General features: G+C 33.1%; 1 protein-coding gene across 1 annotated transcript in view; it reads left to right on the forward strand.

Moving 5' to 3' along the window:
* The window catches only part of LOC123711169 (retinal homeobox protein Rx1-like), a 30,318-nt gene extending 15,916 nt beyond the window's left edge, over nucleotides 1-14,402 (forward strand). The window contains exons 3-4 of the mRNA XM_045663616.1: nucleotides 13,471-13,633; nucleotides 14,196-14,402. Coding sequence (XP_045519572.1) covers nucleotides 13,471-13,633; nucleotides 14,196-14,365 — 333 coding nt within the window. The 3' untranslated portion in view covers nucleotides 14,366-14,402. The remainder of the gene's footprint in view (nucleotides 1-13,470; nucleotides 13,634-14,195) is intronic.
* The last annotated feature ends 1,721 nt before the right edge of the window (nucleotides 14,403-16,123 follow it).

The raw sequence follows: 16,123 nt of genomic DNA on the forward strand, positions 1-16,123 counted from the left end.
ACCTTTTTAAAGCTTTACTTATTTTTTCAAGTAATTGTTCAACGTATTTCATTATCCTCGTATCAATACACAATACAGCCGAATTAATCATAACTTGCTTTATACTATAATTTGATTAAAATTTGACGGCTCCTTCCTGTTGAAAAACCCTTTAAAAAAAACAGGAAATGGCTTAATAAGGGTAATTCAATTAAATCACCAGTATAAGTTGGTCCCTAAGTTGTTCCAGTATTGAACGGTAGCTGGAACGATTGGGTTCAATACAAAATGGTGGTGAGAAGAAAGGCATTATGAATGGTAGGTTCCGTATCATGTCGGTGTAGATTACGGCGGAACTCTTAAACCCGATATTTCCGTTAGTAGTCTTATTTGAGCGCATGTGAGAACAAGAGAAGCCGCCAGAAAGTCTTCTGCGCGTTGCTTTGCAAGACTTATGCAGATTCAATAATCGATTTATTATTAAAAATAATTATTGGTTAAATTTGTACCAATCTAGAGAAAAATAAGGTTTATGTTAAAATTATCTATTCCATTTAATTTTCAATTACAATTATATGCAAATCTTATTCACATCATTAATGTTAAGAACATATTTTTTTTAAACAATAGTCAATCGAAGGAGGTTCTTATGCCGAAATTGAATAAATTTTGAGCTGTTTATGCTAGGTATAAGACTTGTATAAGGCGACACCAAAACAAATTTTCCTCATCGGACGTCAATTATCGGTACCTATACGACGTCCGTCGTTCCACAACTGAGCGTTTCTTAAGGCAGTTATTGCAGCGCACGAATGTGGAACCAGCTGCCCAAAGAAGTATTTCTGAACCAATTCAACCTAGGGTCCTTCGCGAAAAGAGCGTACCAATTCTTAAAAGGCCGGCAACGCACTTACGAGCCTTTTGGCAATGTAATGTCCACGGGAGGCGGTATCACTTAACAACAGGTGACCCTTCTGCCCATTTACACGAAAATGTTAATATTATATATAAAAAAATTAAATTCCTTAATAGTGCGTAATAGTATCGTTCGGGTTTTAATAAAAATATCGAGATCACATGATCACATCAATTTTTAACACATCATAAACGGTTCGTCTAAAAAACTTCTAACATTATTCTCACAAAACAGATCTATCAATGAACGTTTTTGTGACAATAACATGCGCCCGCGCACCCATTGTCGTCACAAATACAAACTAATACCCTGCATTTAGCGCCAACTACAACGGGCCCGGCTCTTCAAGCAGATTATACATCCAATTTGACAATTCAATTCAAATTCAATACGGTGTTGAGTGTCGGCTCTTTACAACATTTGTACTACGTGAAAATAGTCCTTATCCCCTTTAAATAAACACCACATTGTAGTTTTTAACATAATTTAATATTACATGTCTTATGTATATTCAACCGTATATCTTTGTATTAAGAACTATTTGGTTGTAAATTAAAATTTGCCACGTCACATTGTTCTTGACCATTTTAAGTAGAACTCTGTGAGTATTTGCAGTTTATTCGTAAGGATTAAGGTTTCTTTTTTACACTAAATGGGGTCCTGGTGATATTTGAGAGTGCTAGTGAGACGGCTCTTCAAAGTAGAAGGTAATGTTTTGGAGTATAATACTATAGTTTCGATTTCATTTAAAAGCGGCGTCCTTTACACCGTTTAAGCATCTTAAGGATCAACATTATAAGTAACTCTAATGCAATAGCAGCGTACGACGTTGACGTGATATATTTTACTTTTATGTTTTTAACATTATTTTTCGTATGTAAGTGGACATGTATGTTTTTAATGAGAAAATCTTCTTTAAACCTGCAGTAGACAACTTTTTCATTGAATTTTAATACAGTACATTATGTAGTTCATTTACATACATTAATTAGCAATTAATATTCTTAAATACACTTATAGATCGAAAAGAACCATCGAACTATTCATTATCTGACTAGCATGTCTCAACAAGTACAATGGTATGGAACGACTGCATAAAATGTTTGTATAAAAAAACTTAATTGTCGCGTCACCACTTTTTTAGACCTGGGCCTCAGATTTCTGCACCAGCTTCATGGTCATCTGTCAATCTAGTAGACAAGTAGGTGATCAGCCTCATATGCATGTCACACGCCGTCAACCTTTTGGGTCTAAAGGCAAGCTCGTAATACTTTCTCAAAGTCATAATAGATCTGTTGCTTGTAAAATCTTAGCTTGTAAGTTTTTCATAGAGTTTGACGCAAACATACTTTACGTTAATATGTCATAAGATGTAGAGGTACGAACCAAGCAATTAGACTTTAATCTGTCACTAACATAAGTGACAGCTCTTATAAATAAGGTTAATCGCTAAAAGCTATGTCCGTAGAAGCGCCTGGCAAAGTCTCCAGTGTAATTACGTAATTGAGTAATGAATTTCTCGACGCTCGGCTAATTAGCGAGCGCTTTAATCTGCTTATTTGTCCATGATAATTCTTCATTAACGTCTCTTATTTGTTGTTAGTGTTAATTAATTTGTAAATTAACTAGCTATTTTATTTATAATTATTATTATATTGAATGGTTTTACATGAGACAGAAAGACGATAAATGAACAGATTTTAAGTTTGTTTTAATTAAATTACGACATATTATGTATTCACCAATCTTAATAAGACCTACATAAGTATTAATTTAAAAAAAAGTTAAAATCAAAGGAATAACGAAAGTTAGTATTCTGATCTCCGATTATATGTAATAATACTCTAATAATATTCATTTATATAACAAGGGTAAACCAGCAGTTGGGTTACGTGATGTTAAGTGAGAAAGCCACCCATGGACATTTACATTGCCAGATGGCTCGCAAGTGCGTTGCCGGCTTTTTAAGAATTGGTACGCCTTTTTCTTGAAGAGCTCGAAAAGTCTCTAAGTCGAATTGGTGCGGAAATACTTCACTTGGTACCTGCGTGGCAAAAGCTGCCTTAAAAAACGTTTAGTGGAACGACGGTGTAATACGAAAAGCCATCTGTATAACCTCGATGTCAACAAAAAAAAATGACAAATCTCAGGTCAGTAACTTTTCGACACTCTTTTATTCTAAAATTTCTTCGCAGCTTCCATGCCACCCTACACAATTCCCACATCACGCAATATGTTCAAGTTAAGTACTAGTTAAACGTCCGACCTCACTCATTACTGGGTAATTCGATACATTCGGATTGGCTGTTTGTGACGCTGCGGCCAATTACAGGCCGACACGTGACCGACACGTGACAGACACCCACGCGGCACGTGACCGACACGGCATTGATGTTGCGATTTTTGCTATTGTTTATTTTGTGACTTTTGAGCAAAGACTATGCAAATAGAGGGATAAAATTTGTATTAACTAAGTCCGAAATACAATCATATAGAGCGTGAAGACCCTTTACCCCCTCGGGCTATGCAACATATTTCTGTATCCATCAATATAATTTGTTGCTACTTTCAACAGGCATTGTTTAATCATTTTTTTCACAGTAAAGGGACAGATTAATTAACAAATTACCACTTTGAGTGCAATCATCTTATTATTATCCTGATGTTACATTGTTAAATTTAGGGACTTTCTTTGAACGATTCAATATTGTCTACGAGTTTTGTATAATGAGATCGATACTTAGATGTGTCAAAAGTTTTGCGCTTGCGCGGGAGTCGCAGTTCACCCTTAGTATCTACTCTTAAGACCTTTAGGATGAGATTCAGAAACTAGACTTAGAATAAACTCTAGGTATGATTAAATCAATAATGAAACAACAGTTTAGACCAACGTCCGTCCCACACCCCAGGAGGCAATTTTATTCTTAAGGCTATTCGAAAATTTATTAAAACTATTTCAGTTTTTCATTATATGTTTTGAAAATTTACTTACTGGGTTTCTCTAAGTTTCATATTAATTTGGTCCTAAAAACTATCATTCTAGTTGCATAAGTAAACAGTTCAAAATTATGTATCATTGCATAAGAATTTTAAAACGGTTAAGGTTTGGTAGACCGTCTATGGATATTATAAAAGTTAAGCATTTATTATACCCTTTTGATTTAACCATTAATACGAAATGTGAGAAATGCAGCCCATAGGTACCTCATTATACAAAAAACACATTCGAACCCGCTGGCATTGTCGTTGATCAGCGGTCTGTCTAGTAACAATGATACACTGAGATGGAGGTCGGATAAAGTTGTAATTGAATGCTAATGGTCGTTTTTGCGATGTAATTACAGTTCGTATTATTGACGCGGGTTAGGGCTTCGCCAGTGTAATTGTCACGTTTCCCTTGAGACAAAATAAATTATAACAAAAAGCAATTATACTAAATATATAGCCAAGTATAGTATACATAATATATACAAAATAGTTCAAACATTTACAAAACGAAAAAAACAATGAGCATTATGAAAATTATTTAACTAATTATTACCTAATTAGCCCTCCAATTGGCCGCAACTTACTTAACATCCGGTGGCCTAATCTAGTTCTGTGTTAAAAAACCTTGTTTTTATATAACAGGGGACAAATGGGCAGGAGGCTCATCTGATGCTAAGTTCGTCGCCACCGCCCATAGGCACATTGCCAGAGGTCTCGTAGTTGCGTTGCCGGCATTTTAAGAATTGGTATGCTCATTTCTTGAAGACCCTTTGTCGAATTGATGTGGATGCGGTTGCAGCCACTACTTCAGTGGCAGCTCCACATAGTGATGGTGCGCGGAAAAAACTGCCTTAAAAACGCTCAATTTTGAAACGACTCACGTCGAGGTGGTACGTTGGTACGGTACGTATTTCGTATTTTGAAATCAAGAGATGAACTTAGTGGCAGCGGATGAAAATTTTTATTGTTGTCAAACGTCAACTTAATGTAAACTTTGCCAAATTCAAAATTTGTGTAGCATAAACCAAGGTGCAATATTCCTCGTTTCGGAAGTCAAGACAAATTTTAAGACAATTCCTCAAAAGAACAGATCATTTTTGATTTCACTAGACACAAATCTTAGTAACCTCCCATAGATGGCGCAACTCGACACAAGGCCTCGGGCAGAGGGAGTCTATTTGCGCGCACTTAATATCGCGGTGTTTGCCCGGTGCGATATGAGAGCTATTAACTTGTGCACGCGCCCTTATTTGCCCTCCGACCCTCCACTAAACGCTTGTTTACACGCTAATCTTACATTGACAGCTCATTATATTCTATTTCTATTCATTAGATCTTAAATTCTATGGTATTTAATCAGAAGAAAGCGTCGTATTCCAGTAATGTGTAAAGATTATGGACTTACCTTATAGGGCATACGTTTTTAACAGGAATATACGATTTATTGGGTATTTACATCTATTATTGTCTGGAATCGAATGGTTTGGATAGCGTGACCGTCAACACATTATATCTGAGTATATTCTGTTATAAAAGATTTATAGCGGACAAACTCGTTTAAAACATTTGCAATTAAATAGCGAAGCAAACAAAAACGATTGATTGGAAACAAACAAAACAAAAAGAAACACGTTCGTTAGGCCACATTGTGTGCGCTGCGTTCGACATTGAGAGATACAGACATACGTCTATAAATAGAAAACCTATAGTAGTACTATACAAAGAAGCAGATATAATAATTTGTTGAAAAGTGAAAAATTCTAAGCGTACGCTAAAAAACTACATTTTACATGAGGTTTTATTACGTCGGCAAATTGGTCGTTCTCTCAACACAATGTGGTTGATAAACATATTATTTAGTTAAAGGTATAAAATACTAAACATATATATAATAAAAGAGGAGAGCCCTCTCTTATATATCTTCTCACTTTACTCTTAATAACTGTCTAATTCTTTTTCGAATGCAATGTACTCTGTAAAGAGCTTTATTGTAGTGTATAAACGCTTATTTTACCACATTTAATCAATGTAAATAGTACTTTTCCATCCTCAATCGATTGCAATAAAAACTGAAAATGTTCACCGCAAAAATCTATCACGAGTTAAACGCAATGAAATATCAACTCTAGCCCATTGTTTTATGATTTTAATTCATTTAACAAACCGCAGTAGTTACAACTCTCCCTACCGTATTAACACTAAACGGTTTGAAGATAAATTGAAATCAAGAGATGAACTTAGGTGCATCGGATAATCAATCTTACTGCCTACAGTTACAGTTTATTTTAGTATACAATTAGAATATTGTGTTTCCGGGACGTTCCAATTGCAGTTTATACAAAATTAAACTTTATGTCACAGTGATAAAGTCAATTATGAACTGCGAACGGTCGTTAAGGGGACGCGATGTTTGCGAGAGTTAATTTAGTTGCAGATTAATTCAGTTTGATTGATGTTTTTGTGCTTTTGATGAGGTCGACAGTTTATTGCGAACTAATTGCAGCGACCCGGCTTCCTTTAGATAAAACACCTCCGTGATAAACAAATTTTTGTAATACATTTCTTTTTTTCAACTAATTAGGTTAATATTTTTTAGATATTATACGCGAAAAGTAAAAAGCTACAAGTGACTTGGCTCGAATAATACTTAACTGTGTGCCTCATTAACATAGTCTTATAAAATATGTAATATTGGTAATAAAATATTTTGCCTACCTTTGTGTAGCTACTGATAATAAGAAATGATTAAATTTAGTAAAAGTATACATAATTTTTTTTTGGATTTGCACATATGTGGTAAATATTTAGAAAATTCTATGGAAATAAATATTTAAAGGTATTATTTTAAGCTTTAGGTATAAATTAACATCAATCAACCTCTCATTTCTTTTCAAGAACAAAACGTATTATTATATTTTTCAATTCGCCAAAATGAATAGGCGCGCTGCAAGTCATTATTAAAGGTAACATCAGAAGCAGACGTCAGGGTCCCATCACTGCCAGATCAGCCCTCCCCTTAAGCAACAAACAAGTCACCACACAGTAGATACAACCTTATTATTCAAACAATACAGATCAATTTTCAACAAGCTTATCTAAGATATAGGTCTTTTCTGTTTAACGAGTTATCGGCTAACTTTTGGTCCTGCATCTAAGATGGCGATGGCTGTGCATCTCTCTCGCTCTTACGAAAGTTATATAGCCATCTCCTTCGATTTCTTAAAAGAACTTGTGAGAGGGGAATGTGTAAATAAAGGATTTATCGATCGATTGCTGATGTAGGTACGGCGTTTACGAAGAAAGTTACTTTGACGCAATTTCACGCGGAGAAAAGATTACATAATTTTATTTAGACAAGCACAAAACAGTGAATTTAAAAGTATTAAAATACAAGTAAGATTTTTATATGAATAGGATAGAATGAAAGAATACAAAACCTATATTAAAAATTATTGTATATTAATTTACAAATCAAAACATGCATTCTTTACATTAAAGGATAGTTTTCCTAGCTAGTTATCGTGTCTGCAGGGAACGCACTTGTGGGATGTGCTGCCTTCTGGCAATGTGGTCCATGGGTCACTTAACATTAGGTGAGCCTCCTGCCCGTTTGCCCCCTGTTATATAAAAAAGTTTTAGTTAAGTAATTATGTTTAGGAATCTTCAAGACAAAAAAAGTATACCAATTCAAAAGGCCGGCAACGCATTAGCAAGCCTTCCAGTATTATCTGTCTTGGGCGGTGGTATCGCTTAACGTCAGGTGAACTACATGCCCCTTGTTCTAAATTAAACAAAACAAAATAAATAAAGCGCGTGTTAAGTATACATATGTATATATCGTATAACGTTGTTTATTAATAATAGTGTATGTTTGTATAAAGATAGTGTAGCGGGCGGTGGTCAGTGGGTGTAGTAATTGCGTTAGTGCGACCAATAGCCGAGAACGCTTCTACCTACGTACGAACGAGTCTCACTGCTTATACTAAACTATATCTATTAGGATGAAAATATTATGTAACTTAAACATAGGTTATACACTTCTGTACCAAAAAGCAAAAACCAAACCAAAAATAAAGAAATAATTTACAAATAAAGAAGTCACTGACAGGTAAATTATAACAAATGATACTTATATGTATCCTGTGTCCTTATATGTTCGCTTCTTATTAGTACAATTCGAAAGTAGTAAAAACTACGAAAAAAATTATGTATGTTTTTATTTATCTTACTTTAAAGAAAACTTAAAGAAAATTTACAAACATATGTACTGCAATCGAATGATTATTTTATTTACATGTCTTCGACAGGACGGGTTTAATGTAGTTTTTAATAATTATATTAGGTCTGTATAGTGTTGCCGTTATTCGCAAATAACGGAAGCACACACATTTGGATACTAATAAATTTGAAACATAGCCTAGCAAATCTATATACAACAACCATCATTTACATACAGTTTAGAAACCAGAAAAAAACTTTGATGCATATTTAAAGACATTCCACATTAGTATCTGACCACTTAAACTGTCAAAATTACAATCAGCAAGGTACGTACGGAGCGGATACAAGGATTTTGGCCAACCTGGCTATATTAGCCTTTCGCTCGACTTATCGCACCATTAAATAATCTTACATTATTCGCCTACTTATATCAAAATGTATAATAATAATATACGTTCACCGCCTATCTGCTAAAAGCCATCCTGATTTGTGATTCCACTAACGTTAATATTTAATTTAAATTAATTAATTCACAGCCTTGTATGGGGATATAGAGGATATAGTGGTAAATGATAAGTTTGATGCTATTTAAGAAGTAAAGGCCGCCATAAACTCTTTACTATCTTACTTTACAGTAATGACAAAACCCACAAATCGTTACATTGAAGCTCAAATTCAAAACCTACAAGGAAGCTACACACGTATAGCTGTTAGAGAAACATAGGGTTACAATCGATAGTCGATCTGCTGTCCGCAAAAAGACGAGCGTATGACATGGAGTGCCCGCCGCGGCTAAGCTTGTCTATGCCAAACTCTGATAGGTACCTACTATTGGCTACAGGTTTATTTGCGTTTATTTGTTTTCAATAGAGAATGCACTCAATGTATTATAATAGTACCTTGATAGGTTGTGAAATAAAACAATAACGAGTATATAGAAGTTAAGTGGTAGTAGCTTATTTCGATTTTTGGGCAGAAAAATATATAAGTATATGAAATATAAATAACTTAAATTAAGAGAACAAATCGGTTAAAGATATATAGTGTTCTTATTATTCATAAGAAGTAACATTATATTACTCAAGCTCTGAATTTTTTCATTACAATATAACTTGACAGTAAGAAAACTTTGGTTAAAACAGCATTTTATTGAATTTCAAATGGCATTGGTAATAATGATATATTATGTATAATTTTATAAAAAGTCTGTGTATTTTGTACGTTTGTTACGACTCAAAAACAACTAAACTGATTTGAAAAAATGTCACCATTAGAATGCCTGGGTAACATAATATGATTTCTATAATATTTTAAAGTCTGGACAAATGTGCAAATCGTTTACCTTATTTACACTGTGTAGATCTTTCGGATGTGTCTCGAGATGATTGCATCGGAAGGCTGACTTCCTGACACGTAATCCTCACCATTGATACATCCACAATATGAAATAGCTTTTAGGACGTTTATATAATACGTACTAAGAAAACACTTTTCAAACGAATTGAAGCTATGTATTATTATTACAAACTTATAATTATTTACATAATTTTAAATTAATTTTTTCCAAACAAAAGGTGTTGAATGTCAAAAGTATCACAGCTGTAGAGAAAGTTGTGTTATCTGTATTTATTTCCCCGGAGTTGGTATCGACTAAAAGATGACGGTTTTTTGTAGAAATGACTCACGGTGTTCTCTATTTTCGCGAATTGTTTATCTTGGTGTTTTAACTTGGATATTATTGGATCCCAGGTGTTTGATAATTTTACGCCATCTTCTCTATTGAAATTGGGGTGTTTTTTTTATTTCAATCGCTTCGCGTACCAATCTTGGGAAGTATCTTTTTTCTTTCGTAAGTACTTTCGGTTGGTCAAAGCGTATGTAGTGATTAGACCTATCTAGTGTGTTGTCCACAGACTGCTGATTTTGTGTGTCGTCTATGTCTTATGTCTGCAATGTGTTCTTTGAGTCTGCTGAACATATTGCGTTTATTTTGCCCTATGTAAGGCAGGCCACAGTCGCAATCCAGTTTGTATATACCTGCGTCTTGCAACGGGGTATTACTTTTGGTCTTAATATGTAAAAGCTATGTTAACAAAAGACAATACTATAATACGTATCTTACAGCGGATGAGAATATCTTAACGTTCTTACTAAACATATTTTTACAAGCATTGAACTAAATGTAAGCTGGTAGGTATTCAAATTAAATATTTTTAATGTAGTTGGTAACGTACACTTACTACTACACTAAAAAGCTGGTACACACGTCAAAATTTAATTTTAATAATATATTAAATTGTTGCATATTTCTGGATATTTAAGTAACTTAATTCCTTCTTCGAGTTTCTGAGGCTATATGGTGTGTATGTATCATTGATAATTTTTTAATACACAAATTGAACCTAGTACCAACACGGAGACTGATATTATTTTATTTTATTTAAATGTAAATAATGGTACATTTATTATACGACTAATTTTCATATAGGTAAACGTTACAATGACAGTTATAGATAATTATTTGTAATAATACCTAAGTGTGCCTTGGGGACTATTAAATGAGTTTTAACTAAGTCTGTTGAAGACACGCGTTACTCAAGGGATGTAATGGTATGTATATTAACTAAGTCCTACGAGACATAGAATTTATCATATTATTATCATCATGTTTAGTTGCTTTACATAAAATACTTTTCTAAGGCTAATGTCAAAACATATTCATTACAAATTATAAATCAACAAAAAAATCTCGAAAATACGAATAAATAATTGCAAATACAATTATACGACAATCTCAAGCTCAAAGCTGTTATTTCGTTTACAATTACGGCTAACGCGTTTACATCACAACACATGTCGAGTCAATTTGTTACACAATTAACGCTAAAAGACTCCACAGTGCCAGATAACTCAATTACGTCCAATCCTATAACAAACATCGCGGCGCGGCGGCGGCCAATCGTGTCGCGCTCCGAATTCAAATCTGACAGATGTCATATTCGGGCGCCATTGTTGTTTTTTATCTGACAGTTGGCGCGGGCGGGCTCGAGAGTTGGAGTTTATTGTGACGTTTTTATTCAATCAGCGTGTAATAAGAAAGTAACAAGAGATACCCCGCGGCTCGATAGATTTTTGTTATTGTTATGTTTTTCGATAATCCTTTTTTGTTTTATTTTTAAATCAAACATTTCATCCAATTTTGTTTGGACTAAAGTGCAAATGTAATAAACGCTAAGTTTTTTATTGTAAAGGTGAGTGGTTACGTTTATATACCATATTTTATTTACTACATTGTAACATTTCATTATTATTATAACAAAACGTGGATAAATATTAATGTGAATTTGGTTAATAATTGTTACTAATTAACATTTATTTCTTCCAATAACCCAAATACAGTAAAAACCGTTTCCGACGACATCGTTTAGAACATCATACTGACCAAAATCAAAGGTCCCGGTGGGTAAAAGTACATTGAAAATCTGTTATAACGACATCGTAGGGACTACAGATTTTGACTGTAGATATTTCGTATGATTTCCAAATAAAACCATAGATAATTGTTGAATCATCTCCTTGGTTTAAAAATCTTTAAAGCTTTTAGAAGAATCGTATTAAAATGCGTGTATAAAACACCTAGAACATCGCATGTCTACCGAAGTTACAGCCCTACGTTGGCTAGGTTTGGTAACATTTTATTATTATTAATTACCAAAACAGCGTTATTTGTTGACGTTTGTTCAGTTATAATTAGATTTCCGAAATGATTGCCTATCGCTCCACCTGCACGAAAACAGCGACATTTAATGCGTGCCTTATTACTTTAATGTTAATGTTTCACTTTGTTGTAAATTTTAATTGCCACGAATTATATGGGTTATTCGGACTTTATTATTTGGGTAATCATGTTCTAGGTTAGATCTTAGATAAGGTAAAGGTTAGTCTTTATTTATATTATCGTTTATTTATTATTTGCTTCGAAGGGCACCTGAAACCTTTTAATTGTTCACATATTTATTGATTTTCTTTTCTAACAGTACCTATTAATGCAAATGCAATAGAAAACTTATTTATACATCAATTAAACAAAGTAGTTAGACAGATACCCTTAAAATATGTTTTTTTAAACCTCAAACTTAATGGTACGAAATGATATATATATATCGCACCCACAATGATATATATATATATATATATATATATACGCAATACGCGAGTAAATGGTACTTCCCTTCACCTTTGTGTTGATAATACCACATAATAGGTATCACCTGCAAGAAGTCAACAAAGAATAATTAAAGAAACAAAATCTGCTAATCGTCCGTACACTGTATTCTTAAAGGAAAGGTTTTAGCTATGATACCATTTTCTATGATTTGTTCTATGCCCTTTGTCTACGTTTGCCTATTATATGGGTAGCAGACGACGTCTCGGGCCGACACCATATCTCACGGGTCCCCCCACATACGATACTATAACACGACTTTTGACAAACCTTCATACACTATAATCCGATTGGAATGAAATGCCATTGGCAAATTACAAATCATTTGCGAATCTTCAGAATGTCACTAGTAAACATAGTTTAGACATTCAGAAGAAGTAAATTACTTTTGCTAAAAGAGTTACTATCAAACTATGGTGGTATCAGCGTTATATGTATTGTCTTGTCTAGTTACAAGCGTACCTATTTTAGTCGTCAATTCAAAATCGATTTAACGTTTAACCAAGTTTGGCAGAAATGCCATCAAGAGTCGTGTAACGTTTTCCGCACAAATCGTAGAAGTCACGCGAACTTCGTATTTTTACCTTCACCCCATGAATATATCATTTGACACTACAATTCGACACCAAATTTATTCCTTAACGGCACTTATTAAATTTAAACCCTATACTCTTAGGGACAAAGTAGATATTTATGCTCTTATAGCGCGCATAATAAATATACGAAAACAGGACATTTATATGATTGAGTTCAAAGTTTTGTTGTGTCTAGTCTGATACGATTTAGGGACGTGTGTGGCGGTTGATTTATTGTGAACGAAAGTCTAGTTTTACCGTTGGGGGTAAAGTTTTATAGTATAATGGGCAAATAGATGGCACATCAATTTCCAACGACTCACCTCATTAATTTGCTTTTTATTGTTGGTAAAGTTTGTGATTTATATTGTGGTTTGTCGGTGTTATTTCGCTATGTTACGGTATTCGTAATATAAATATATATAATTATTGAGACTTTTGTAAGAAATCAAAATTTTTATTAAAATTACTCTTACTCTTACTCAAGACTTATATTGATGTCATTTTCTTACGTTTCAATCATTTGGTACTAAAGTTGTTTCTAAAAAGTGTTCTATGCCTTTCAGGTGTGGTTCCAGAATCGTCGTGCCAAGTGGCGTCGGCAGGAGAAAATGGAGGCCGCTCGCCTCGGATTATCAGAATACGGCTGTGCACCTGTACCTCGTCTGTCTGCCCTTGGCTTGCCTGTTGATCCTTGGCTCGCCCCACCCTTGCTTACTGCTCTACCAGGTACATATGTTCTTTTAGTGCATTGCAGCCTGATAGGAGTTTTATGTTTTTGCGAAGTCAACGAGCTTCCATCCATAGATCAGATATTATATTATTCAAGTCATATTAATACATATATTGAATTAAGCAAATTCATACCGTATAAGGAACAATAGAGTATTTATTCTTATAAATGATTGATATAGAATTTCCATTTATTTATTTTATTTACAAAAAGTTGCTAATGTTTGACACACTGATACTTTGGTAAATAAAAAAAATACAAGATTTAATGTGATACTAAAAGCACATTACTGTACTCACTATAGGAGCACTAATAGGCAAACATAACAATCACGAAGTGAAAATACGTATATTCATAAAAAAACTACAGGAAAATTTATTTCAAAGTGTGGAATAATTATGGATATCCAGACCCAGCTCGTTTATCAGAATGCTCAATTTAGATATCGGTGAGTTTTGACCAAAACGCGATCCGAAAGGAGAAAGAAAGAAGAGATGATCTCCATTCGATTTTAGTACACAAAAACACGAATATATAATTAGATATATTTTATTACAGGTTTCCTGAGTCATCCACCATCAGGGTACCCAAGCTACCTAACTCCACCAGCGCCATCCGTCCCTGCGCCACCCGCCCCAGCCGACCCACGATCATCCTCCATCGCAGCGCTGCGAATGAAGGCCAAGGAACACGTAGAAAGCCTTAGTAAAGGCCTGCAAATGGTTTAGTGTTGCGTGTGAATGTTGAACATTTCTAAAACTTATGTGATTTGATATTTTATTTACCAAATCTTTGGTAAAAACCACTTTATTTTTGAGCATGATGACTATTTATTATCTATAGAACTTATTAGTCTTTCTATTTATTGCTTTGACTGGATTTAAAATTGTATACGGCTGAAATATATTTATGAATTAACAAAGAAAAATACTGTGAACAATTATGTTAATAAACTGAAATTATTCTTATGATATTGTATATACTGTACACAGTAGGTAGTGTATGCTACAATAGTGATCTTCTCTGCTAGTTCAATTGAGTTGTCAGTGTTTATAGACACGCTATTTCTACCAATATCGGTTGATTTATTTGTTGATATGTGATTAATTTGACTTAATTGTTTTCTTTAAAGACAAAACAGTACCTTAAAGTTCTATAACAAATAGAATATGCTGTCCAATCATTTATAATTAATTAATTTATAAAAATGGTTATGGAGTTCTTGTGTGGATGTGGAAAAGTTTTATTTTACCGCGAGTAAAATTAACTGGTAAAAGCTACTCTAGATTGTAAAGAATAGATAAATTTGACAACAGAGAATTGGTCGTGACTATGCGCCGTTAAACTGTACAGTTAACACGATATTTTTTTGATAGTTGTGTCTCAGAAACACAGCTCTTAAAGATTAATTAAACAAAAGAATTTTCTTATAACGACCGTACTCAGCGTCGTCAGTTAAATCTGTAGTTATAGGTAAAAATAACGATATTTAATGATCAGTTAACGACTGATTTAAGGTATCTTAAGGTACCTTCGTTTTCCGATTGTGTCTATGGAGATTTTATTTAAATCTTTCTTAATGGCCTATGTAATCCTTATTTTTTAATGAACCACTCTTTATATTTATATGTCTCTAAAGAAAACGGTTTATATAACATTGTAAATATTGTATATAATATGTATCTTTATTTATTAATAAAATGCCATATTTTTTAAATAAATTAGACAAAGTAGAGTAAATGGAATATTCTTTCCTTTCCTTAAATATTTGACAAGTTGTGAGTACAATTGTAGGAAATTTATTTATACTTACGTTTTCACTAAGGAAACTAAAAATTCATTTATTTTACGCGCAAGCAAAACACAGATTAATATTTTTTGTAATCTAATTCAAAACGTATATACCGCGACCTTATCAATAATAATCTTCCTTGTCTTATAACTCTTATACATCTATAAGAGATTTGAACAAAAACCCGGGAAGGTTCTATATTCAATATTGATGTACGTATATAACGTGACGTTTTCTACAACTATTTGTAGCAATTACAATAACTATCAAAATATGTGTAGACAAAAAAATCTTAAAAAAACAATTGTAATCACAACTCTGTTAAACAATTTATGTTCTGTACCAATTTTATTAAAAGAAATTTATTTAACTTTTATCTACTTAATTAAGAATATATTAGCTGTAATTGTAAATAGTAAAGTAATGATTGAGATTTACTTATTTAATCCGTTTTTTACATTTATTTTATCACAGCTACCCGAACTTAAAAATTGCCAATACTTAATAAAATGTAGAGATTCCGTAAATTAAGGTTATGTAATATAAATATAGGATAATACGCAATAAGAGATAAATAAATGTGTTCTTTCATACAATTTTTTTGAATTATTTCTTTAAACCTTAAACAAAAAATGATAATGATTTATTAATTTTATTGTTTATATATTTGTGACATAATTCTTAAAACATAACC

Source organism: Pieris brassicae, chromosome 6, assembly GCF_905147105.1.
Source record: "Pieris brassicae chromosome 6, ilPieBrab1.1, whole genome shotgun sequence".
Lineage (NCBI taxonomy): Eukaryota > Metazoa > Arthropoda > Insecta > Lepidoptera > Pieridae > Pieris > Pieris brassicae.